The 27,453-nt window shown below is 42.9% G+C and overlaps 2 protein-coding genes across 2 annotated transcripts; one reads left to right on the top strand and one right to left on the bottom strand.

The window, feature by feature from the left end:
* Positions 1-10,153, bottom strand: c2h1orf131 (chromosome 2 C1orf131 homolog). Its single transcript, XM_060913918.1, has 7 exons — positions 9,957-10,153; positions 2,559-2,827; positions 2,407-2,463; positions 2,212-2,307; positions 2,024-2,113; positions 1,860-1,906; positions 1-317 (listed from the first exon to the last, which is right to left on the bottom strand). Exons 1-7 carry the CDS (start codon positions 10,045-10,047, stop codon positions 191-193), a joined length of 777 nt encoding a protein of 258 aa, XP_060769901.1. The 5' UTR covers positions 10,048-10,153; the 3' UTR covers positions 1-190.
* A 194-nt stretch (positions 10,154-10,347) lies between these two features.
* Positions 10,348-25,915, top strand: gnpat (glyceronephosphate O-acyltransferase). Its single transcript, XM_060913917.1, has 16 exons — positions 10,348-10,491; positions 12,291-12,482; positions 12,568-12,744; positions 15,314-15,443; positions 15,567-15,694; positions 17,448-17,523; positions 18,234-18,385; positions 18,506-18,636; positions 20,934-21,157; positions 21,254-21,505; positions 21,622-21,701; positions 21,794-21,934; positions 22,506-22,605; positions 22,747-22,840; positions 22,931-22,992; positions 23,118-25,915. Exons 1-16 carry the CDS (start codon positions 10,468-10,470, stop codon positions 23,159-23,161), a joined length of 2,007 nt encoding a protein of 668 aa, XP_060769900.1. The 5' UTR covers positions 10,348-10,467; the 3' UTR covers positions 23,162-25,915.
* The last annotated feature ends 1,538 nt before the right edge of the window (positions 25,916-27,453 follow it).

Raw genomic sequence — 27,453 nt, 5'->3', positions numbered from 1 at the left:
TCAGGTTTTCATTTTTATTCATGTCTCTCCCTCACACACACACACGAAATATCAGTGGGTTTCTGTCCAGCATTGTGAGATTTCTTGCTTCTACCCATAATCCACTGCGCATCATATATTTCGATTACAGGTAAAGTGGTGGAGATTTGGTTCAGTCCTGTTAAAGCAGCAAAATTCACCCCTCTCTCCGTCACTTTCTCACTCTTCTATTTAACTTCTGAATATCTTTCGAGCTCAGGACCAGCATGCCGTCCTTGAAGCGGCCCACGTGGCCTGTCGGATCCGCGCTGGAGGAACCGGATTTACGTTTCACATTCCTAAAAACAAACAAGAAAACATTATACTTCGACCAAAAACAGACATGTACTGGATATACAGCCTCATATACACACACCGATCAGCCATAACAAAACCACTGACAGCTGACGTGAATAACATTGTAATGAGCTCATCAATCATCGGCACCTGTCAAGGGGTGGGATATATTTGGCAGCAAGAAATAGAACAGTCAGTTCTTGAAGAAGCTTACGTGTTGGAAGCTGGAAAAATGGGCAAGCGTCTGAGGTTAAGGATCTGAGCGACTTTGACAAGGGCCAAATTGTGATGGCTAGATGACTGGGCCGGCACCTACCAAAAGTGGTCCAAGGATCCAAAGGACAACCGGTGAACCGGCGACATGGTCATGGGTGTCGAAGGCTTGTTGATTCGCATGGGGCACGAAGGCTAGCCCATATGGTCCAATCCAGAAGAACAGAAGAGCTCCTGTAGTACAAACTGCTGAAAAAGTTCATGCTGGCGAAAACAGAAAGGTGTCAATCGTCGTCGGCTGTCCATCGCTAGCGATGATGACCGCTTCATTGGGATGCACAGAAACGCAGATGGGCCGCAAGGCCTTCTTTCTCCTTTCCTAACGAAGTGCCTTGCACAGTAACGATGTCGTGCCCCCAACATGTTGTCTCTCTGGACCTCCAGACCTGATGCCAAGTGGGGCACAAAAGTGCCACAGACCTGACAGGTATGGAAGTCGCCCTGCAGTGACAACTGACTTGCCGAGTGATGCCATCCGTTGGCCATTTGAGTGGCTCTTCCGCATGCCATCAGGTGGTGTGCCATTGACCCAGTTGGGTTCATCTGCCACAGCGCACCGAAAAGCGCCCTGCTACCAGCACCTTATTGGTGATGCACTATTTAACCCATAGCTGGAACCCAGGCAGGTGCTACCACTCCGAACAATGGTGATTAAGGGGTAACGCCACTTTCCCCAATACTCAAGTCCTCCTGGACCTGAGACTCACCACTGGTTACAGTTTAAAGTCATACCCAGGACTATAAGGTGTCAGTCAATGAACCTTCGACACCCATGTCCCTGTCGCTGGTTCACCTCTGGATCCTTGAACCACTTTTGTTCGGTACTAACCCCTGCATATCAGGAACACCCCACAAGATGTGGCATTTTGGAGAAATGACCCAGTCGTCTCACCATCACAATCTGGCCCTTGTCAAAGTTGCTCAGATCCTTACCCTCAGATGCTTGCCCATTTTTCCTGCTTCCAACACATCAACTTCTTCAAGAACTGACTGTTCCCTTTCTTGCTGCCTAATATATCCCACCCCTTGACGGGTGCCATTGTAATGAGATAATCAACGTTCACTTGTCAGTGGTCATAACGTCATGGCTGATCGGTGTCAGATCGTTCGCCGTTTCACAAAACATCCCAATATGATAATGCTAGAACACACTGTACGAAGACAATTCATCGAGAAGATTTTATCAGGAGTTTAACGGATTAAAAGATGCGACATTCGACACCTTAACTAAGACTCAACTGGAATTAATGAATGATAAGCACTGATCGTACTTTTGCTTTCCAGATGTTTTCTTCTTCTTCTTTTTGTTCTGCACATCCTGTGTGTCAAGGCACATGAATATTAGTCAGGTCTCACAATCTGTATGTCGTTTAAAAGTCCTAAAAATTTCCTTTAACCTACACACACGATCTCGAGAACAGAGTCTTCGACCTACCGTACTGGCCTCCTGCTCCTTTTCTTTGGACTTTTTCTCCTTTATCATCTGCTGGTACAATTTGTAATTGATGTAGTCCTTCTTTGGAGGCTGATAAAAGAGCAAAAAAGAAAAGAAACACAGACGTATTGTTGACTCGCCGTGCTTATAATACGGAATTTTCAGAAAACCTTTTTGTTAAACCTTACCCTGGCTCCCAGCATGATGGCTCTGTCCTGCTCGAAAACTCTTTGCTGGTGCTTCTGGAATCCCCTGATGCCGAACTGGTGGACGTCTAGCCGAGCCTGTGGAGGGACACGCCCACTTCATAAGAACACTGAATATGGATCTTGAAGCACACTTACTTTCAGAGTAATCAAATTTGTGAAATGAAATGAAAGTACCTTTTCCATGCTGAGAACATCCAGGTCCTTTGTCTTTTTCTCCTTCACTTCAGCCACCTAAGAACACAGACAGAATAGAAATATTCACTCGTTTTTCGAAATAAACGAAGTTCAGAATTCTGAAAGACGTATACAGATACTATTCGGCTTACTTTGGTTTCTGCTTCGACAGCCCGTTTTAATTTATTCTTCTTCAAAGGATCCTGAAACGTAACGATCTCGACACGCGGCGCGTTGCTTTCTAAAGTCTCAGAGTCGCTGTTGGTGGTCATGTCACTCACTTTCGTGCCACCGTTTTCATAATCGGTCCTATCTAAAGCCTCTTCCTGCGCCGTGACGTCCTCCTCCTCTTCTTCGTCCTGCTTTATCCGTTTCCTCTTTTTACGTTTTTTCTTTGATCGCTTGTCGTCTGGTCCATCTCCTGATCAGAGAGAGAGAGAGAGAGAGAGAACAAGAGTTCAGATCATCTCAGCAGCTCCATCTGTCACAGTTTCCTTGGTGATGATTTTCCCAAATCCTCACCCCTACTGCTTCATTCTGTCCATAATAGATATGATAGAATTTTGTCAACAGAAATCCTCAAATCAATCCATCCAAGTCCATTCATCCATTCTCATGTTTGTCCATCCATCCATTCATCAATCTATTCATCTATACTTAACTGTCTGTAGATCATTTCATCCATCCATCCCTTCCTTTCCTTCCAGCTACAATTTCCTCATTTCCATCCCTTCTACTCCTTTCATTCTTCCATCCATCTCTTCATCTGCACATCAATCTATGCATCTGTATTCTTCCAGCCATCTTTTATACAGCTATCTGTCTATTCTTCCATCCATCAATCTATCAACTGTCTCTAGATTCTTCCATCCATCCCTTTTACCTTCCAGCTATAATTTCCTCATTTCTGTCCCTTCTACTGCATCCATCCATCCCAAGTCCATCCATCTATTAATCTGCACATCTATCTATGCATCTGTATTCTTCTTCCAGCCATCTTTCATACATCATCTATCCTTTCATCCATCTATAACTCAACTGCCTGGAGATTCTTCCATCCATCCCTCCCTTTCTTTTCCTTCCAGCTGTAATTTCCATCCCTTCTACTCCTTTCATTCTTCCTTCCATCCATCCATCATCTGCACATCAATCTATGCATCTTTTATACACCTGTGTCTATTCTTCCATCAATCCTTTCATCCATCCATGTCCACTCATCTGTCCTTTCATCCATCCATTGATTCAGCATTCAGTTCATCCATCCATCCATCCAACTACAAGTCCAGCCTCATGTTTGTCCATCTGTTCATCCATCCATTCATCAATGTATCTGTCTATCTATAGACCCTTTTCAGTCACGTGACCTTCGTAAACGCGACCACCATTTTGGACATGTAGCGGACTTCGGCTCGAATTGGTTTGAATGCGAGGAAGGCGACAAACGGAGAACATACAAGAAAAAGGAGCGAGATGCAGAAAACACCTTCGCTATCCAGCGACGTAGGGCATTTACAGGGCGAGCAGAGGGAGAAATAACAACAGTAACGACACATTAGCAACGCCGTACAGAAATAAGGGTTTATGGCACAGACCCTTTCGGTTCTCGCTCATCTAGCTGCTACAATGACTGCTTAGACTGCAACAATAATACCTAACACACATTTAAGTATCCGTCGTAAAGACGTGAAACTCGTCGAGTGACGAGTGTGTTCATTGATAAGCTAACACAATCTAAAAGTAGACATACCATCACACTGCCCTGGCGCTGTGTACAGTTTACCTTCTATGGTTTGTGCACTCACTATTTGCCATTACTTTCTCCAACCGTTGTTAGAGATTACAGGGAACGGCCTGGATTTAAGAGACAAATACATGTTCCTCTTGTTTTGAACACTTAGCCCATGTTTACATTAGACCGTATCAGCGGATCATCAGATTAACGTTTTTAAAAGCGATTAGTGTGCACACAGCAACACCAATACACGATTCGTCTGCACACAGCAACACCAATACACGGATACGCTCGGCTCCGCAGGCATCCTGCGCTCCAAATCACTCCGCCCTGAACAGCGAGTGCCCTCTGGAGGGTGCGCACTCCGGCCCTGCGCAGCTCACACAGCGCGCGAGTGAAGTGCACGAGCCACGATTCGGGACTGAGCCGCTGTGTGTGTGATCCCAGCGCAGATCACTTACCACTCACAAGTGGAAGGATGGCAAGCCTAAAGACAATCTTTTTTTTTTTTTTTACATAGTCAAGAGAGGTGTCGGATCACCGGATCCAGTGTAAATAGCTGCCGGAGCCAACGCCCGAGGTTCCGGAGCGCGCTCCGGCTTGCTCCCCCTCAAATTAAGCGCCGTTTGTAGGACACTGCCTCTGATCTGTCCTACAGTCTACCAACAGCAAAGGAACACAACGCTAGCTAATGTCGTTAGCTAATAGCTACTACAGAAGAACAAAGAGGTTACAATGGGTTATTTTAGCCTATTTGGTTACACACTCGCCGCCACAGAATGTTAACAGCAATGTAATGCCTTTTCTGGCTAATTTTATTCGTCTTACCTCCAACAAAGTGGTCACTGCACAAGCACTGGTATGCCGAGGGCTGCCAATCTGTTAATGGCCGCTATCCATCTTCTCCGTCGGGATCCGATAAAATGATAACCCTTGCCTTGTTTGTTGATGGTTACTACATCCAGGTGCACAACAATATAGTGGCATGATGGAAGTCTTGCTGAAAATAAACACTTTCTTTGCTGCTGTTCCTCAATGCTGGCTGTGGTAAACTACTGGTAGTACATGTCCAAAATGGCGGCCGCGTTTGTCGTGACGTCACGTGAAAAGGGTCCATACCTCAACTGTCTGTAGATTCTTCCATCCATGCCTCTCTTTTCCTTCCAGCTATAATTTCCTCATTTCCATCCCTTCTACTCCTTTCATTCTTTCATCCATCCATCCAACAACCTACAAGTCCATCTATTTATAGATCTATGCATCCATATTTTTCTAGCCATCTTTCATACATCTATCTTGGCATCTATGCTTCCATTGATCCTTTCATCCATCCATCCATCCATTTATCTAACTAGAAGTCCATTCGTCCATCCTCAGGTTTGTCTATCTATCTATCTATCTATCTATCTATCTATCTATCTATCTATCTATCTATCTATCCCTCAACTGTCTGTAGATCCATCCATCCATCCATCCATCCATCCATCCATCCATCCATCCATCCCTTTCTTTTCCTTCCAGCTATAATTTCCTCATTTCCATCCCTTCTACTCCTTTTGTTCTTCCTTCCATCCATCCATCTCTTCATCTGCACATCAATCTATGCATCTGTATTCTTCCAACCATCTTTTATACACCTATCTGTGTCTATTCTTCCATCAGTCCTTTCATCCATCCATCCAGTTCATCATCCATCCATTTATCTAACTACAAGTCCATTCATCCATCCTCAGGTTTGTCCATCTGTTCATTCATTCATCAATCTATCTATACCTCAACTGTCTGTAGATTCTTCCATCCATCCCTTTTACCTTCCAGCCATAATTTCCTCAATTCCATCCCTTCTACTCCATCCATCCATCCATCCATCCATCCATCCATCCATCCATCCATCCCAGTGTCCATTCTTCTGTCCATCCATCCATCCCCTCCTTCTCTCCATCAACCCATAATTGTGTAAACATGTAAATAGTTTGTGATGCTGTGACCAGAAATCATCTTTCCATAAGAAACTAGAACGTAAAAGATTCGCTCTTCTCTGATAAATCTCTATTTTGCTCCACTGCAATAAAATCTATTTCATCTTAAAAAACCTATTCGAATGTCATAATCCACTCGATTCTGATAAAATTCTATTCAGCTTGAGTAAAACAATCCTATTGCACTGTAATGAAGCTATATTCTACTGTGATTAGAAAACCAAATCTAGGTCATTCGAATGAAATTCTATTACGTTCTATTGTGATAAAACAAACTCTTATTTACTGTGATCAAATTAGATCCATTTCTTATATTATTCTATTCCGATAAAGCTCTAAATTATCTTGCGATTAAAAAAAACCAAATCAAAACTATTCCGGTTTATTCGAGTAAAATTCAGTTCTATTCAATTCCAGTGAAACTACTCAATACTATTCAGATAAAGTTGGATTCTATGGTGATAAAAGTGTATTCTAATTTCTTCTACTTGATTAAAACTGATCTAATGTGATGAAAGCTATTCTATTTGACTCCATGAAAAATTCAATTCTATTCAATTCTAGCTAATCTGTTCTAGCGCGGCGGCTACAATTATCGACAGTCCATAATTATCGACACCTTTTCAGATTTACCAATAAAAAATAATTTTACAAAAGGTGAGTTTCAGTTACAACACTTATTATTGGTTAATTAAATCAACCGGAAGACCCGCCTCGCCCTTTGATCTTGCTGTGATGACACAGCTCGTTACCGGAGATGGAATTTTTTCAGCACGATCAGCAATTTTTCAGAAAACCCGGATGGACGTTATCATCGCGGGTAAGCATAGTGGAAAGATCATGGACATGTTTTTACTCATCAAACTCACCGATATTTCATGATCTCCTCGTCAAAGCCTACTTTTTCATTTGACAGTCGCCATTTTGTATCCAAACGCGCGTTTGAGAAGTCACGTGAGGTGTCGATAATAGTGATCACTTTCACCGGTGTCCACCATTATCGACACCCTGTGGGATTAAGTGACATTTACAACTGTTATGGATCGATCTTTGTGTAACATTGTTGAAGTAGATGAAGTACTTTACAAAAATAAAATAAAATAAATAAAAGTGCTGGAATCCGATTGCAATAAATAGAATTAGAGCAGAATTAAATTCCGAGCATATAATCAGAATTTTTTTTTTGCAGTTTGTGCTAAATATCTACCACGTATTACAAGATCAGTAGACATTTTAATATTTTGGTTCGAGGAATGACATGCGACCTCTGACCTGGATGTTCATGTGGTTACAATGTCGATTCCCTGTTGGCATTTATTAGTAAACTAAAAAACTAGAAATTAATACAAACAATGAATGATTAAAGGGCACATCTTGGGTATATTTAGGAGAAAGATCAATGTAATTCTCTTATTTTATACTAAACTTTGGTCAAATATCTGTCACCTTTTGCATTTTGTGCAATTTTTTTTACCTTGCGCAATACCAGAAAAATTCAGTTGAAATCAAGCCATTTGAGGTGAATTGGTCCGCCTCTGAAAAAACTTGGCGTTTGGATTTCCTGGCAAACACTGATTTTCGTCACGTCGCGTGCGGGACGCCTCCTTCTGAATCCTACGTCAGCGCTGGTTTGTTTATGAGAAAACGACCTGGTGGTTTTCTGCAAATTTCTTCAACGTTATCACGTAATTATTAAAATGGTTAACAGATGTATCGTAGGACGGTGTAGCAACACCGATCCTGATGGGATTAGCACTCATCGTTTTCCAAAAGACCGGACAATGAGAGAGAAATGGGAGCGCTTCGTGCGAGGCACCCGGAAAAACTGGCAACATGCAACAGACCACAGCATCATACGCGGGGCTCACTTCATAAAGCCCGACGACTTTGAAAACTTTGGGAAATGGGCTTCAAGAAGCAACTTGATCTGAAAAAAGACGCAGTTCCAGCTGTTAGAATGCGCAAAGCAACACCGTCTCCATCTGTGTCAGCGTCGCCAAAGGACCCAGCCGTGTTCAGAAGGTGAAGTGCTGCATCCACTGACGCCCTCGAAGCCGAGGACCAAAGCAGAGCCGAGAAAAAGACCAAGATTCACAAGTTGACTGTTGCCAGGGTAAGAAATAAGAGAGACTATACTCTAAATTAGGTGTTCCTGTGTTTGTGTGGTACACGAATAATGTTATTTATTGACACACACAAGAGTAAACAACACGAAAGCACTGGGCGATAATACACTTCCTTCATATGTATCAAGGGATCTGCGTGTCAGGGCTTGAGATCTTGGGACCCGTCAAACACAATAAATGTATATACAGCCCTGCTTAGCCGATTCCATGTGTGTAGTTTATGAAATCTTTCTCCTATGCCCCTTTTCCACCAAAGCAGTTCCAGGGCTGGTTCGGGGCCAGTGCTTAGTTTGGAACCGGGTTTTCTGTTTCCACTGACAAAGAACTGGCCCTGGGGCCAGAAAAACCGGTTCCAGGCTAGCACCAACTCTCTGCTGGGCCAGAGGAAAGAACCGCTTACGTCAGTGGGGGGGGGGGGGGGGGGGGGAGTTGTTAAGACCAACAACAATAGCAAGACCGTGAAAGATCGCCATTTTTAAGCGATGAGAAGCAGCAGCTGTACAAACGCGAAGTCATCCATTATTATTGTTGTTGCTGCTTCTTCTTCCGTGTTGTTTTTGCTTCGACATTCGCGCCAAGGTTTATGGAAACGTAGCGACGTAACTGACGTATACAGCGACGTAATGATGTATACAACGACGTAATGACGTGGCTTCCCTTAGCACCGCGAGCGATGGAAAAGCAAACTGGTTCTCAGCTGGCTCGCAAGTTGAACGAGTTGTGAACCAGCACCAGCACTGGCCCCGAACCAGCCCTGGAACTGATTTGGTGGAAAAGGGGTACTACAGTAGCCAGTACTCTTTTAAATGAAGAAATCTATAAATACATAATAGTAATTAGAAAAAATATGATTTATGTAACAGTAGATAGATGAGCATTGATACATGAATCCATGGGTTTAGAAGCTGAAGCTTTTAGCTCAGGCGACAAGTCCATATTTCAATGCAAAATCGCTAGCTGCTAAACTTGGTCTACACAGACTGTGCGCTGAACCCGTGCAAGCTCTCCGCACGTGACGTCACGAATCTGGCTCCAGACTCCCTTGGGATTTTTCCAGACGCGTTTTGTTATTTATTTATTTTTTGCTGTAGACAGATGGCCTTGTGCAAAATTACCCTTCTGGATGAGTGTGTAAAGGGACATACTTTCATATAAAAAAAAAAAAAAAAACACGAAATTGGTCCAGGATATGCACTTTAACAAAATATGACCTACGAAAAGACTTAGAAAGTGGAACAAAAAGATTTTCTGACACAGGTTCAACATTATCAAGTTAATTTGTGTACAAATTTCCTCATTTACGTTAACACCAACATCGATATATTTATATAAAATATATTTTGTACTAAATATAAGTCTATGTAAAACAAACTTCAAATAAAAATTATATTTTATTGACTTAATACCACATACAATTAAAAAATAAATAAATAATCATCTCGGTGTCGATAATCGTGAAACGGTATCGATAACCGTGGACAAAGGTGCCAATAATTGTGGAACAGTGTCACGTGATCTGATACACTACATAATCGGGAATCAACTCGTTTTTTGTTTTCCCAGTGGAAATTTGAGTAATTATTCATGCACAATTTACATACCGAAAGTCTTTTCTACTTCTGCAACGGCCAAAAGATCGTTCAGGTGTCGATAATTGTGTCCGCCGCTGCAGTTAGCTGCTTTAGCGTTAGCTGCTTTGTTTGATTTACTCACCAAAATCGTACAACTTGTTCAGAATCCGATCCAAAACATCCTGATCCACATCGAAATCCTCTTCTTCTCTTTCTGTTCTCTTAATCTTCATTTTTTTTCCATGAATAAATAATAAATAAACCCATATATACCAAAACAAACAGAATTCTCACGTGCTCTGCTTACAACTACTACCGTATTTCGCGTAATGTCCTCTCACGGCCACCGTCCTCCCAGCCGCGTTTCCAGGAAGTATTTTGCCTCCAGCGGCCAAATTCCAAACACGTATTACTTCCTATACAAGCGCACTCGGTTTACGAGTGAAATAACAGCGCTTAAAGGCTATCTAGGGCACTATATTTATTTATAGGGCGGTATTTGGGATTGGGCCGGCTATTTTTTGACACCACCCATGTGTGGTGAGTTGAGCAGCTAGCAAGGGAGATGTTTGAATTAGCAACTTGATGAAAGAGAGATAGTGGAATGTTTTAGTGATTTGGAGCAACTTATGGTTTGATAGGTTTGAATCAAAATGGCGTCTAAAGTGCTTTATTCGGTAAGGGAAGCTCATTGAACTTAAGAAATGGTTGCAATGAAGTGCATGCTTGGCTTGTTTATTTATAGATTGCATTCTTTATAATCTTTGACTTCTGTAATGCTGCATATTTAATCTTAATCACTTTTATTAAAGGCACGCATTTTATTTCATCAAGTTTGTGAATCTACTCTGGTTTCCAACACTTGCAGTATTATTTATATGAATAATCCTGATCCATATCGACTGTATCTACAGTGGCATGCAAAAGTTTGTGCACCCTTACTGAAAATGTCTGTTACTGTGAATAGTTAAGTGAGCAGAAGATGAACTGATCACCAAAAGGCATAAAGGCAAAGATGACACATTTCAGCAAGATTTGTGTATTATTTTTGTTTCGTACAATTGGAGAGTGAAAAAAGAAAAGGAAGACCATGTGAAAGTTTGGCCACCCCAATACATTTGAGTTCTCAGGTAACTTTTACCAAGCTTCCAGACCTTAATTAGCTTATTGAGCTGTGGCTTGTTCAAATTCTTCGTTAGGAAAGGTCAGATGATGCAGATTTCAAAGCTGAATAAATTCTCTGACTCCTCAAACTTGTCCCTAAAATCAACAGCCATGGGCTCCTCTAAGCAACTCCCTCGCATTCTGAATAATAAAATAATTGACGCTCACAAAGCAGGAGAAGGCTACAAGAACGTAGCAAAGTGTTTTCCGGTAGCTGTTTCCTCAGATCGTAATGTTATTAAGAAATGGCATTTAACAGAAACAGGTGAGGTCTGGAAGATGAAGAAAACTTTCTGAAAGAACTGCTCGTTGGATTGCTCGAAAGGCAAATAAAAACCCCTGTTTGACTGCAAAAGACCTTCAGAAAGATTTAGCAGACCCTGGAGTGGTGGTGCACTGTTCTGCTATGCAGCGACACCTGAACAAATATGACCTTCATGGAAGAGTCATCAGAAGAAAATTGTTCCTGCGTCCTAGCCACAAAATTCAGCGTCTGAAGTTTGCAAATGAACATCTAAATAAGCCTGATGCATTTTGGAAACAAGTCCTGTGGACTGATGAAATCAAAATAGAACTTTTTGGCCACAATGAACACCTCTCCAACTCTGAAGCATGGGTGTGGATCGATCATGCTTTGGGGTTGTGTTGCAGCCAGTGGCACAGGGCACATTTCATTGGTCGAGGGAAGCATGGATTCGAATAAATACCAGCAAATTCTGGAAGCAAACATCACACCATCTGTAAAAAAAAAAAGTTGGGTCCTACAATAAGACGATGATCCGAAACACACCTCAAAATCTACAATGGAATACCTCAAGAGGCCCAAGCTGAAGGTTTTGCCCTGGTCCTCACAGTCACCTGACCTAAACATCATTGAAAATCTGTGGATAGATCTCAAAAGAGCAGTGCATGCAAGACAGCCCAGGAAACTTGTAGAACTGGAAGCCTTTTGCAAGGACGAATGTGTGAAAATCCCCCAGGTAAGAACTGAAAGATTATTAGCTGGCTACAAAAAGTGTTTCCAAGCTGTGATACTTGCCAAAGGGGATGTTACTAGGTACTAACCATGCAGGGTGCCCAAACTTTTACTTCAGGTCTTTTTTTTTTTTTTTGTCGTTTAGAAAATGTAAAAGATGAAAATAAATTGTTTTTGCTTAAAATATAAAGGGAATGAGTCATCTTTAACTTTTATGTCTTTTGGAGATCATTTCATTAACTGTTCATAGTAACAGCAATTTTGACCAGGGGTGTCCAAACTTTTGCACACCACTGTATGTATAATAATGTGTATCATAATCATGATCGTGCGCAGCTCAGAGATCCGCTCCCAAAGAAAAGGGATGACTTTGAGGACATCCTTGAGGAGAGAAGGAACTCCAGTGATCTGAGATACGCTCTCAAGTGCTACACGCCTGCTGTGTATCGAAACCTGGTGCCCTGTAAAGCCAGCATGCTCAAAAACCTCGTCCTCCAGTCCGACTCCCTGCAATACGTCATCAACCAGGTACGTGTGTAAAGCCGTAATGTACAGATCACATTCCTGGGCGAAGAAAGACTTTTGGTTTGCGTGTCTTTCTCGTTCTCTGTAGGTGTCGATGGAGAGCGACGAGTCTCGAGAGGTGGTGCAAGAGGAGGCGTGTCAGGTGCTGGAGGAAATGGCTCACCGATTGCAGCTCAGCACCGTCCGGTTCTTCGCCTTCATGCTCTGCAAAGCCTTCAAAGCACTTTACCGCAGCGTGCAGGTCAACGAGGAGGGCATCCAGAGAGTGAGTCCGACTCGTCAGGCATCGTGAACGCGTGGAGAAAAAACTCCAGCAAGATATACAAAACATTTTTATATATGTATATATCAGTCTGTCTCTGTCTTCTTATATACTCTCTCTCTCTCTCTCTCTCTCTCTCTCTCTCTCTCTGGTCACGCTTTTTTCCTTTCATCATTTCTATCCCTCCTCTTCCTTTCATTCATTTGTCCATCCATTCATTTGTTCAGCCACCCATGAATTCATTGGTCTATTTGTCCATACATCTTCCATATACCAATGCTTCTGTGTTCTTCCATCCATCCTTTCAACCATCCATCCATCCATACATCTATCCATCCATCCAACATGCATCTGTCTATTCTTCTGTAAATCCTTTCATCCATCCATTCAGCAGTCCATCTGTATTCATCCATCCATCCATGTATTCACCATCCATCTGTTCCATCCATCCATCCATCCATCCATCCATCCATCCATCCATCCATGTATTCCCTCATCCATCAGTATATCCATCCATCCACCCATCCATGTATTCACCCATCCATGTATTCCCTTATCCATCCATCAGTATATCATCCATCCATCTGTGTATTCCCTCATCCATCCATCCATCCATCCATCCATCCATCATCCATGTATTCCTCCATCCATCCATCCATCCATCCATCCATCCATCCATCCATCCGTGTATTCCGCCATCCATCCGTGTATTCCGTCATCCAGCCATCCATCCGTGTATCCCCCCATCCAGCCATCCATCCGTCCGTGTATCCCCTATCCATCCGTCCGTGTATCCCCTATCCATCCGTCCGTGTATCCCCCCATCCATCCGTCCGTGTATCCCCCCATCCATCCGTCCGTGTATCCCCCCATCCATCCGTCCGTGTATCCCCCCCATCCATCCGTCCGTGTATCCCCCCATCCATCCGTCCGTGTATCCCCCCCATCCATCCGTCCGTGTATCCCCCCATCCATCCGTCCGTGTATCCCCCATCCATCCGTCCGTGTATCCCCCCATCCATCCGTCCGTGTATCCCGCCATCCATCCGTCCGTGTATCCCGCCATCCATCCGTCCGTGTATCCCCCCATCCATCCGTCCGTGTATCCCCCCCATCCATCCGTCCGTGTATCCCCCCATCCATCCGTCCGTGTATCCCCCATCCATCCGTCCGTGTATCCCCCCATCCATCCGTCCGTGTATCCCCCCATCCATCCGTCCGTGTATCCCCCCATCCATCCGTCCGTGTATCCCGCCATCCATCCGTCCGTGTATCCCGCCATCCATCCGTCCGTGTATCCCGCCATCCATCCGTCCGTGTATCCCGCCATCCATCCGTCCGTGTATCCCGCCATCCATCCGTCCGTGTATCCCCCCATCCATCCGTCCGTGTATCCCCCCATCCATCTGTCCGTGTATCCCCCCATCCATCTGTCCGTGTATCCCGCCATCCATCCGTCCGTGTATCCCGCCATCCATCCGTCCGTGTATCCCGCCATCCATCCGTCCGTGTATCCCGCCATCCATCCGTCCGTGTATCCCCCCATCCATCCGTCCGTGTATCCCCCCCATCCATCCGTCCGTGTATCCCCCCATCCATCCGTCCGTGTATCCCCCCATCCATCCGTCCGTGTATCCCCCCATCCATCCGTCCGTGTATCCCCCCATCCATCCGTCCGTGTATCCCCCCATCCATCCGTCCGTGTATCCCCCCATCCATCCGTCCGTGTATCCCCCCATCCATCCGTCCGTGTATCCCCCCCATCCATCCGTCCGTGTATCCCCCCCATCCATCCGTCCGTGTATCCCCCCCATCCATCCGTCTGTGTATCCCCCCATCCATCCGTCCGTGTATCCCCTCATCCAGCCATCCATCTGCGTATCCGTCCACACATTTCATCAATCTCTAGATACATCAAGTGTCTATATTCTTCTGCCCATCCATCTATCCCTTTTTGTTCCTTCCATCATTTCCATCCCTTCTATTCCTTTCATTCATTTGCCCATCCATCCATTTGTTCAACCACCCACGAGTTCAATCTGTTTATCCATACATCTTCCATATACTGATTCTTCCAACCATCTTTTCATCCATCCATCCATCCAGCAGTCCATCTGTGTCCATCAGTGTATTCACCCATCCATCCAACTATACATCCTTCTATCTGTCCATTCACCCACACATCTATCTATCCAAGCTTTCATCCATTTACCTATACATCCGTCTGTGTAATCTTCTATCCATCCATCCTTCCATGACTTTATTTAGAACTACAAGTAGATAAAACATCTTTAGGTTGATTACACAATTATCAGAGCATGAAAAAGTGCCACAAACCATAATCGTAAATATTAAGGCATCATCACATGATTATTTAGCTTGATGGATGACCGTATACTCAGAACAGCACTCAGATTTATTTTGGAAACGTAACAGAACATTTCCAGTTTTCTCTTTATTAACCCCGATGATCACTTTAGCCACTGTGGTCCAGCTTGAATGTGTTCTCTGCAATTCCAGTGATTTCTCGGTATACGGACGAGTTAGTTGACGTATGGATTATTGTTTCCAGCTTCAGCAGGCCATTCAGGAGCATCCGGTGGTGCTTCTGCCCAGTCACCGCAGCTACATCGACTTCCTGATGATGTCCTACCTCCTGTTCACCTACGATCTGGCTCTACCCGTCATCGCTGCAGGAATGGGTGTGTATCTGCGACCTAGAAAATTCTCTTTGTTTAGATGAACAGGCTTATTTCTGCAGTTCACACTATTAATGTGGATTTTTATGATCCTGATAAATTAATTTAATTCCTCTTCTGTTCCAGATTTTATTAACATGAAGTTTATTGGAGAGATGTTGCGCATGTCAGGAGCATTTTTTATTCGTCGTTCGTTTGGAGGAGATAAACTCTACTGGGCTGTTTTCTCAGAATATGTGAAGATCATGCTAAGAGTAAGAAATGTCTGTTTGTCTGTCCATCCCTGCTCCTATCTGCCCATCCATCCAGTAGTCTGTTTTTTTCAATTTGTCCCTTTCATCCATCAGTTCTTTTTATCCATCCATTCCTTACATTAATTTCTACAGCCATCCGTCCTTTTCACCGTCCGTCCGTCCATCCATGCATGTAAACCATATATACAATGCACACTTGAACAAAAGCCAGGCCCTAGTTATCAGCATATCACTCCATCCATCCAGCTAACAGTTCATCTGTCCTTCCTTTCATTCATCCATCAAGCTGTTCATCCAACCAAAACTCCATGCAGCTATCCATCTATTCAGCAGTTTGTCTGTCTATCCTTTCATTCATTCATCCATCCATTCAGCAGGCGGTGTATCCATCCATCTGTCTGTCCATTCAACCACACCACACCATCCATTCTTCCAGCCATTCATTTATGCATCCATCATCTATCCATTCAGCACTTTCTGTCCATCCATCTATTCATCCATCCATCCATCGATGCATGCAAAGCATATATACAGTGTACACTTAACCAGAAATCAGGCCTAAGGTATCAGAATACATCAACAGCCCATCCGTCCGTCCATCCATCAAGCTGTTCATCCAAACAAAACCCCATCCATTTGTCCGTCTATTCAGCACTTTTCTATCCTTTCTTCCATCCATCTATCCACCTGTTCATTCAACCACAACACCATCCATTTTTCCATCCATCCATCCCTGCATGCAGAGCACATATACAGTGTACACTTAACCAAAAGTCAGGCCCTAGTTATCAGAATACATCACTCCATCCATCCATCCATCCATCCATCCATCCATCCATCCATCCATCCATCCATCCATCAAGCTGTTCATCCAACCAAAACTCCATCCATCCATTCAGCAGTTTGTCATTCATTCATTCATTCATTCATTCATTCATTCATCCATCCATTCAGCAGGCCATGTGTTCATCCATCCAATCTATCTTTCTGTCTGCCCATCCACAACCATAACACTATCCATCCTTGCATGCAAAGCATATATACAGTGTACACTTAACCAGAAATCAGGCCCTAGGTATCAGAATACATCACTCCATCCATCCATCCATCCATCCATCCATCCATCCATCCATCCATCCATCCATCCATCCATCAAGCTGTTCATCCAACCAGAACTCCACCCATTTGTCCATCCATTCAGCAATTTGTTTGTCTATCCTTTCTTCCCTTCCTCCATTCATCCGTCCTTCCGTCCGTTCAACCACAACTCCGTCCATTCCTTTTTTCCAGCCATTCGTCCATCCATGCATGCATGCATGCATGCAAAGCATGTACACAGTGTACACTTAACTAAAAGTCAGGACCTAGATATCACCATATCACTCCATCCATCTGTCCATCCTTTCATTCATCAGGCTATTCACCCAACCATAACTCCATCCATCTGTCCATCCATTTAGCAATTTGTCTGTCTTTCCTTTCATTCATTCCTCCATCTGCCAATCTATCTACATATCCATAAAACCCCAACTCCTTCCATCCATGCATCTGTATAGTGTACACTCGCCCAAAGTCAGGCCCCGGATATAAGCAGATATCTAGCCATTTATCCAGCAGACTGTCTGTCCATCATTTTATCCATCCAATTACAGCTCCATCCATCAGTTCATTTTACCATTTTCATCTCCTTTGTTTTACTCATCCATCCATCTGTATGTTATCTAATCCCATCTGTGTCTGCTGAATTCTACAGAACGGTTACGCACCAATCGAGTTCTTCCTTGAAGGTACCAGGAGCCGAACAGCAAAATCGCTCACGCCAAAGACAGGTAACGCGATCGTCAGACGTGCGGCTGGGAATTCTCTATTTTGGGATTGGGGTAACGTTGTTTGAAAAGCTTGGCGCCAGGGGCCAACTTCTGAAAACCTCGTGGCCATTTGCCATCGGCTTGCATGTAAAATGGCAAAACAAAGCCTAACAGTAGATCAGAAGCAGAAGTATGCATAACATCTGGAGGAGTTCTGGGCGTTAAATGGGAACAGATCAGAAGATATTACAGTGCAATAAAGTTCTGGAGAGAATCATTTCCCTGGCAGACTTTAAACATAATTTGTTCAGTTAATACAATCTGCATAAAACATAAAACTCATCTGGGATTTTGACATGGGGCCCTCGCTGACTCCTGCATAATATATTGCAGTGTCAAGACTTTTCCCTCTTTGCGATCCATTTAATTTTTTTTTTCTGTCCTCTTGAAAATAAATGAGATGGGACAGGAAAAGGCTTTTCTGTTCTGCCGTGTCTGTGCCGACTCTTAAATGAAATCTCGCAGAACAGCTGCACAATTGAATCAGAAGTGATTTAATGCCTCTGCGTTGTTTATGGATGAGAAAGTTTGGTGCGATGAACCAAACTTTGATCCAGTCATTAATCAGATGAGGGGGGACGGGGGGAGAGAAAAATATCTGATTGTTTAATATTTTCCGTCTGTCTCTCTCTCTCTCTCTCTCTCTCTCTCTCTCTCTCTCTCTCTCTCAGGTCTGCTGAATATAGTCATGGAGCCATTTTTTAAAGGCGAAGTCTTTGATGTGAACTTGGTTCCAGTGAGTATAAGCTATGATAGAATTCTAGAAGAGTCTCTGTATGCACGTGAGCTGCTGGGAGTGCCCAAACCCAAAGAGTCCACGTCTGTGAGTCAATCTCTAACTTTTATAAATAAGTATATTCTCTGAGAACAACATTCCCAACAGTGAAGCATGGTGGTGGTAGCATTGTATATACTGTATATTCTCTTTCTCTTTCTCTCTCAGGGTCTGTTGAAGGCCAGGCAGATCCTCAGTGAGGATTTTGGGACGATGCATGTGTACTTTGGCACTCCGGTGTCTGTGCGTAGCCTGGCACAGGGCCACATCGGCCGCTCGCAGTACAACCTGGTGCCCAGGTAATGCACATATATCCTTGAAGCAATCAAGTAGTGACTTGTATAAGTATTCATCCACTCAATTGAGGGTTAATCTCATCAGTCTATACAACATACGGTTGTGGTCAGAAGTTTACATACAGTGACACGAATGTCATCTTGGATATGAATGTCATGGCATTATTTGGGCTTCCGGTAATTTCTTTGAATGGTTCTTTTTCTGTGGCAGAATGTACAGCATACATCTTTTAATAAAAAAAAACCCACTAGAATTTGGTGCACAAATTTTAATTTTCTTTGGGCTTTCTGAAATCAACACGGGGTCAAAAATTTACATACGCTCACTTAGATTAATCCAGAGGTGCTGAAACTTCCAAAATGTCTCTTATCTTGCCAAGGCCGAGGTCTCTTAACTTCCTGTTTAGTAATCATGATTGATTTACAGCTGGTAGCTTCTCTGTGGCTTCATAAAAAGGGTTTGTTTACAGCACTCATTGGATTGACCAACACACAATACAATGGGAAAATCCAAGGAGCTCAGTGCAGATCACAGATGTACGCAACTCCGGAATGTCTCTTGGAGCCATTTCTAAACAACTACAAATTCCAAGATCAGTTCAAACAATTGTATGCAAGTTATTGTGAGGTGTAGTCACTTTGTCAAGCCACTTTGCTTCAAGAAAACCCCCCCAAACTGTCACCCTCAGCTGAAAGGAAATTGGTTTGGATGGTCAGGAGCAACCTGGGAACCACCATGGCACAGGCCTGCCATGAACTGGAAGCTGATGGATCACTGTCTACAGTTCAGTGAGTTTTACATCACCGTGGACTAAGAGGCTGCTATCCAAGAAATAACCCCCTTCTCCAAAATTGACACTTTCAACCTTAACTAAAGTTTGAAGCTGACTGCACAGGCAAAAAAAAAGCCTTCTGGAGGAAAGCTGTGTGGTCAGATGAGACAAAGATTGAGTTGTTTGGCCACAATGACCACCATGTACAGAGGGACACTGTACCAGCTGGTGGTGGTGGCAGGATCATCATGCTCTGGGACTGTTTTGCTGCCAGCAGAACTGGTTCATTGCACAAAGTGGATGTAATAATGAAGGAGGAGGATGACCTTAGAATTCTTCAGCATCAACCATCAGAAACTTGAACACGACTTGGGAGTTACAACAGGACAATGAACCCAAACACGCATCAGAGCTGGTTGTGGAGGATAAAGTAGGCTAATATTGAGCTTAAAACAAGTCCTGACTTCAACCCTGTTGAAAACGTATGGCCCGTGCTTTCAGTTGAGTCCATGCCAAAAAAAAAACCACATTTAATTGAACTCTACCATGAAGAGTCGTGAACTATCCAACCAGAATTCTGCCAGAAGCTTCTCATCTCATTATCTGTAGCCGCTTTATCCTGTTCTACAGGGTCGCAGGCAAGCTGGAGCCTATCCCAGCTGACTACGGGCGAAAGGCGGGGTACACCCTGGACAAGTCGCCAGGTCATCACAGGGCTGACACATAGACACAGACAACCATTCACACTCACATTCACACCTACGGTCAATTTGGAGTCACCAGTTAACCTAACCTGCATGTCTTTGGACTGTGGGGGAAACCGGAGCACCCGGAGGAAACCCACGTGGACACGGGGAGAACATGCAAACTCCGCACAGAAAGGCCCTCGCTGGCCACGGGGCTCAAACCCGGACCTTCTTGCTATGAGGTGACAGCGCTAACCACTACACCACTGTGCCGCCTCTGCCAGAAGCTTGTTCATGGTAAACAAAAATGTTTCTTGCGAAGAGACATTTTACCCAAATATTAGGTGTGCTGTACTGTATGAAATTTTTGACCCTGTGCTGATTTCAGAAAACCCAAAGAAAATTAACTTGTGCACCAGATTCTAGTGTTGCGTTTTTTATTTTTCTATATTAAAGCTGTATGGTGTACATTCTGCCACAGAAAAAGAACAGTTCAAAGAAATTACTGAAAGCCCAAATATTCATATCCCGGATGACATTCATGTCACTGTATGTAAACTTCTGACCACAACTGTAGCTCATAATAATATTGTTGAGATCAATGAAATATGCAAAATTTTGTCTATGGAACCACCATTCCCAAAGTGAAGCATGGTGGTGGTAGCATCACGTGGAGAGATTGCACTGGAATATATTTAACGGTGGCAGTTAATACTTCTGCAGTCGTAACCTTTTACATTGTTCGTTTCCAACGGAAACTACTTCAGTGTGATGGGGTATTCTGTATAGATTCAAACGTTCAGAGCCTATAAAAGTGTTTTCAGTACGCGGTCTTTCTCAGACACATCCCCCAGAGGCCTGCGGCGGACACTCAGGCGTTTGTGAACGATGTAGCATTTCACTTGGTGCGGCTGCAGGAGGAGAACATGGTGCTGAAGCCGTGGGCGCTGATCTCCACGCTGCTCCTGCAGAACCCCGATGGCATGGAGCTGTCGGCTCTCACCCAGCAGGCAGACTGGCTCCGGCGCCTAGCACTATGCTTCGGGGCCTTCCTGGACTGGCCGGGTATGGGACGTGGAGATTATTTATACAGACACAGGTGGTATGTAATTTAAACGCAGTCGAAATCCGTGTTTTTATTCTGATCCTGATCTCTGCCAGATGGTCAGCCGTGCAGGAAGGTGATCACCTCTAGTCTGGCCATACACTCCAACTTGGCGTGCGTGTCTGGGGGGCGTGTACGACTGGTCGTTCCTGAGGCATCAGGGGTGGGGCTGAGTGCTGAAGGGGCGGAGTTTAACCGGGCGGTCAGTGTGCTGTCTTGCGCATCCTACAGGAATCAGACGCTGCACGTGTTTGTGAGACCAGCTCTCCTGGCAGTGGCCATGCACACCGCAAACTCCAACAGGAGGGGTGAGGGTCTGACAGCAGTGTTCTTGTTTTGATTATAGAAACTACTAAATAGGTTTTAGATAATAATTTTTTGATTTTTTTTTCTTTATTTTTTTAAATTATTATTTGACAACCAGACGAGATCTACAAGTGCTTTAACTTCTTGCGGAACGTTTTCGCCAATGAGTTCATCCTCTGTCCTGGAGCATCAGTGCTGGTCAGACCACACACACGCACAATAATTTTTTTTATTTTTTGTAAAATTATGCTTATTTACCATGGATTATGCTCAGGTCAGTGTGTGTTTAGGACTTTGAGGAGGCATGTTGCTTGCTGGTGAAGTGCGGCGCAGTTCAGGAGTTGCAGCAGGACATTGTGATGTCATCGAGCGGACAGAAGACTCTGTCCTTCCTGTGTTCGCTGTTTGAGCCGTTCCTGCAAGGGTACCAGGTGAAGACTTTATTAAAAAAAAAAAAGTGTGATTTCAGATAAATATTTTGCATTGTCAAGAACTTCAAAGGCCCTTGAAGATCTTGGCAAGAACTTTGAAGATCCTTGAAAAGAACTTTTGAAGATCCTTAAAGACCTTGACAAGAACTTTGTAGATCCTTGAACAGCTTGAAAAGAAATGTAAAAATCCTTGAAGATCTTTTTGGGGATCATTGTTGAGATCCTCAACAGGATCCCCAAAGACCCTCACTTTATGGATCCTTGAAAGATTTTCACCAGGGGTGGCTTTAAACAAGTGATGATGCGAAAGTGATCCAGTCAGAATTATTTCATTGACAAATTGCAAGATCGATCATGTGACCTCACCTTTAGGGTATTTTTTAACTTGGACAGAACGATTGTATCTAGCTATAGCTACCTAATAGCTATCAAAACTCACTATTGCACTGAGTGCTGTTATAGGAAAATAATCAACATTGGTGTGGTAATGGTAACGCTCAATGGCGGTAAACAAAAATTTTAGGGCAGCCTTGCAGCAATAGTGTGTGTGTGTGTGTGTGTGTGTGTGTAGGTGGTGTGTCGGTATCTGTGCGAAGACACACAGGAGGATCTGCTCGAGAAGAACTTTGTTCCTGCTGTGAGGAACTTTGCTCTCCAGCTCATCCTAGCAGGTGACCTCATGAATGCAAGTGCCCTTTTAAGTGCAAAAGTTTGCATACCCTTCGATAAAACGAACGGAATTCCTAGCACCGAGACTGTGTTAATTTTTGTATAGAGCGTGTGAAGTGTGTTTTCTCCTCTCACCATTTCAGGAAGCCTGAGATGCTACGAAGCATTATCGTCCGATTTGCAGAAAAACGCCCTGGCCGCACTGATCCGCCTGAAAGCTGTCAAGAAGGTCAAAACGTAAGCGTGGTCTTGAGGATGATGATGCAACTGGATGGACAGGATTTATTTTCTGTTATCTGACACATTTCTTTTGGTTTTCTCGCCCAGTGGAGATCAGGTGTCTCTGAAGATCAACAAGATGGCCGTAAACTCATTGGAGGACACGCTGGGTAAGTGTGATGTCATGTCCTGGTCGGTCTGGGATTTTGTGCATCATTGGCATTCATAATTTATAGCTCACATGTCTCTGTGTAAGTGTGCACTTCTTCTTCATGACCCACTTTTCACCTTGCAGGGGGTAAAATTCCCACCCAGAAGCCTGTCCTCGCTCGGCTGTAAGCACACGCACAACTCTCGATGTGTACCTCAACTGCCTTCATTAGCATATAATTTTTTTTTTTTTGTGTGTCACGGCTTTGCCGACTACAAGGACTGTTTGTCGTCAAGCTTTAAGGAGCCATAACCATCTGGGACATGCTCACACACACACACTCAATCTCGCTCTCAGTGTTATTTTCCTGCTGTGTGATCAATGTTCCAGTTTTTAACCGCTCTGAACTTTCATCATCACTCGTTCCTCTTTTTAGTCTCGCCACATTTACTCAGTAACTCTTATCTCCTTTTTTCACTGATTTTTAAAACTATGATTATATATAAAAATATATTTTCTTTTTGCACACTGACAACCAAGTGTTGTCAAGGCAGACCACCGTTTTCTAGAGGAGGATATGCAAACAGTCGAAGAGTGAGTGTGGGTTTTTTTTTTTAATTTTTTTAATTATTTATCCAAATAAAAATATATTTGTCTGTCATTAAGCTACTTTATACAGTTTGGTTTAATGTGCTTGATATACTGTGGATTGTATTTTCTAATTGTATGAGAATTGACCTAAGGAGAGAAATCTGATGAGCATGTTGATTTTGTCAGGGTGGGGGGGGGTCTCTGGGTGCATTTTAATTTTGGTTTAGGATATTTTGTATAAAATTTAGGCTTGGGTCTGTTATACCCAGTTAAAGCGTAAATGTAGTGTGGTATATCTGGCCATGTATTTGGATTTGGTCTAGGATATCATGCTATACTTTAGATTTGAACTGGGATATCTGGCTAAAACTTGGATTTGGTCTGGGATATCATGCTGTAGTTTGGATTTGGACTGGGATATTTGGCTAAAATTTGAATTTGGTCTTGGATATCTGGGTAAAATTTGGATTTGGTCTAGGATATCATGCTATAGTTTGGATTTGAACTGGAATATCTGGCTAAAACTTGGATTTGGTCTGGGATATCATGCTATAGTTTGGACTTGAACTGGGATATCTGGCTAAGATTTGGATTTAAACCAAGATATCATGCTACAGTTTGGATTTGGTCTGGGATATCTGGTTAAAACTTGGATTTGGTCTGGGATATCATGCTACAGTTTGGATTTGAACCAAAATATCATGCTAAAATTTAGATTTCAACGAGGATATCATGCTAAATTTTGGATTTAAACCGAGATATTGTGCTACAGTTTGCATTTGGACTGGGATATCATGCTTTTGTTTAAACTTGAAGTGGGATATCATGCTGTAGTTTGGATTTGGACTGGGATATTTGGCTAAAATTTGAATTTGGTCTTGGATATCTGGGTAAAATTTGGATTTGGTCTGGGATATCATGCTATTGTTTGGATTTTGACTGCGGTATCTGGCTACAGTTTGGATTTGGACTGGGGTATCGTTAAAGGTTGGATTTGGTGTGGTATATATCTGGTTAAAACTTGGATTTTATTTTTCCTGGACTATTTGGTGATGAGGATTTGGTCTGGAATAGTAATTGAATTAAGTGCTTAAATCTTGGATTAAGTTTGCATAGGGTCGAGAATATTTGGCGAATGTTTAGATTTGGTCAGAGGTATCTGGTTAAAATTTACACTTGGTTTGACATTTGGGGGATTTCTTGGGGGATTTCTCTGCGAATTTGGTTAAAAAAAATCAAGATTTTGTTTGGAATATTTGCATAAAACTTGGTATGGATTAGGTACGTGGTGTCTCATCGATTTACTTACGGTTTGTGGTTGGTATCTGTGAGACTGTCATTTAGTTCCATCAGTTATATCCTAGTAACGTTTAAACCGGTGTTTACAGTGTCCTTTAGCCATAATTCAGTTTCTTGGCCATATGTAAAGAATATCCTGTCCTGAAATTTTTTATGTACTTGTGTATTGTGAAATATTTCGTATAATAGTATTTTATAAAGTGCCAACAAAGCAGTAAATACATCTAATGAAAAGCTATGCATCAAATAGAGAAAGAACCGCCCTCGAAAATGGTTCTCATGATGGACTATTTAGTGATATTGATGGCATGTTGTCATGTGTCCTACGGTAACTCTCTCGAGTCAAGTATTTTTATGTTTTCTTGCTGAGCCGTTGTGCTGTCACTCAACCATATAACTCTGAGGTCTTCAGATGCTCTGACTGCTCACACTGATTTTCACCACCTTTACAGAGTTGTGACGGATTGTACGTCTTAACGTACATAACATCAACCATATGCTGACGAGAGTACACTTGGCATATGCTAGTCAGTGGTAACAGGTTATGTGGTGGTGTTTTTTTAATATAATTAACAGCTGTACAGCTGATTACTTAAAAAAATGTTAATTGTTATAATTTACCAAATGTATTTTGAAACTCCACTTTACTAAAGTCCACTCAGGGCCTTTGAAAGTTGTCATTTTTCTTTTTTTCTTTTTATATATAAATTATAATTTGCTTAACACAGCTTTAAAACTGGGATTCTTCTCCAGATGTCTTGTTACTTTAGGACACGTCTTTCGAGATGTGGGACTGTTCTTCAGTGAAAACCTGAGCGAAAGAGATGAATGTGAAATACAGCATGTCTGTATACCCTGTGATACTTCCGCTGTAACATCTTTGCCAACAAACTCTTTTGCCAAAGTCATTTCTGTTACTGATATTTGTGTGCATTTGAAGCATTACTGATTCAGACTAATTTCACAGTTTGAAAGTGTTTGTTTAATGAATAATGACTGTGTGTGTGTGGTATTAAATCTGTAATGACAATAAAATTTGATAATTGAGTGTGCACTTAAGCAGATTGTGTGCGTTTACACATGCCTTTGTGAGGACTGCAAATGGCCAGAGGCCCTCACGATGATAGGATAGTATAGTCCTCACAATCACCAGGTGGGGGTGTGGTATTTAAATCTGTAATAGTAACAAAGTTTGATCATCGAGCATGCATTCATGCAAGTTGTGTGCATTTTACACATATTTAAGCCTTGTGAGGACCACAAATGGCCAGAGGTCCTCACAATGACAGGGTAGTATCAAGTCCTCACAGTCACCGGGTGTGGGTGTGATATTAAATCTGTAATGACAAAGTTTAATAATTGAGTGTGCACTTAAGCAGGTTGTGTGTCTAGACATATTTAGGCCTTTGTGAGGACCATACAGTGCCTTGCAAAAGTATTCATACCCCTTGAACTTTTTCACATTTTTCCACCTTACAACCACAAACTTAAAAGTTTTTTTATTGAGGTTTTATGTGATAGACCAACACAGAGTAGCACATACTGTAATTGTGAAGTGAAAAGAAAATGCTAAATGGTCTTCAAAATTTTAAGCAAATAAAAATCTGAAAAATGTGGTGTGCATTAGTATTCAGCCCCCTGTACCCTGATACCTCTAAATACAATCCAGTGCAATCAATTGCCTTCAGAAGTCATCCAATTAGTTAATAGAGTCCTACTGTGTGTAATTTACTCTCAGCATAAATACACTTGTTCTGTGAAGGCCTCAGTGGTTTGTTAGAGAACACTGAAGAACAAACAGCATCATGAAGACCAAAGAACTCACCAGACAGGTCAGGGATAAAGTTCTGGAGAAGTTTAAAGCAGGGTTAGGTTATAAAAAATATCCCAAGCTCTGAACATCTCAAGAAGCACTGTTCAATCCATCATTCAAAAATGGAAAAAGTATGGCACGACTGCAAACCTACCAAGACATGGCCGTCCACCTAAACTGACAGAGCGAGCAAGGAGACCACTGGTCAGAGAAGCAGCCAAGAGGCCCATGATCACTCTGGAGGAGCTGCAGAAATCCACAGCTCAGGTGGGAGAATCTGTGCACAGGACACAACTATAAGTCGTACACTCCACAAATCTGGCCTTTTTGGAAGAGTGGCAAGAAGAAAGCCATTGTTGAAAGACAGGCATACAGCAAACGTGGAAGAAGGTGCTTTGGCCAGATGAGACCAAAGTTGAACTTTTTGGCCTAAATGCAAAGCACTATGTGTGGCAGAAAACTAACACTGCTCATCACCCTGCACACACCATCCCCAATGTGAAACATGGTGGTGGCAGCATCATGCTATGGGGATGCTTTTCTTCAGCAGGGACAGGGAAGCTGGTCAGAGTTGATGGGAAGATGGATGGAGCTAAATACAGGGCAATCCTGGAAGAAAACCTGTTGGAGGCTGCAAAAGACTTGAGACTGGGAAGGAGATTCACCTTCCAGCAAGACAATGACCCTAAACATACAGCCAGAGCTACAATGGAATGGTTTAGATCAAAGAATATTCCTGTGTTAGAATGGGCCAGTCAAAGTCCAGACCTAAATCCC

The sequence above is a fragment of the Neoarius graeffei genome, chromosome 2, assembly GCF_027579695.1.
Source record: "Neoarius graeffei isolate fNeoGra1 chromosome 2, fNeoGra1.pri, whole genome shotgun sequence".
NCBI lineage: Eukaryota > Metazoa > Chordata > Actinopteri > Siluriformes > Ariidae > Neoarius > Neoarius graeffei.
The sequence above is the reverse complement of the archived record's forward strand: the minus strand, read 5'-3'. Positions and strand labels throughout refer to the sequence as shown.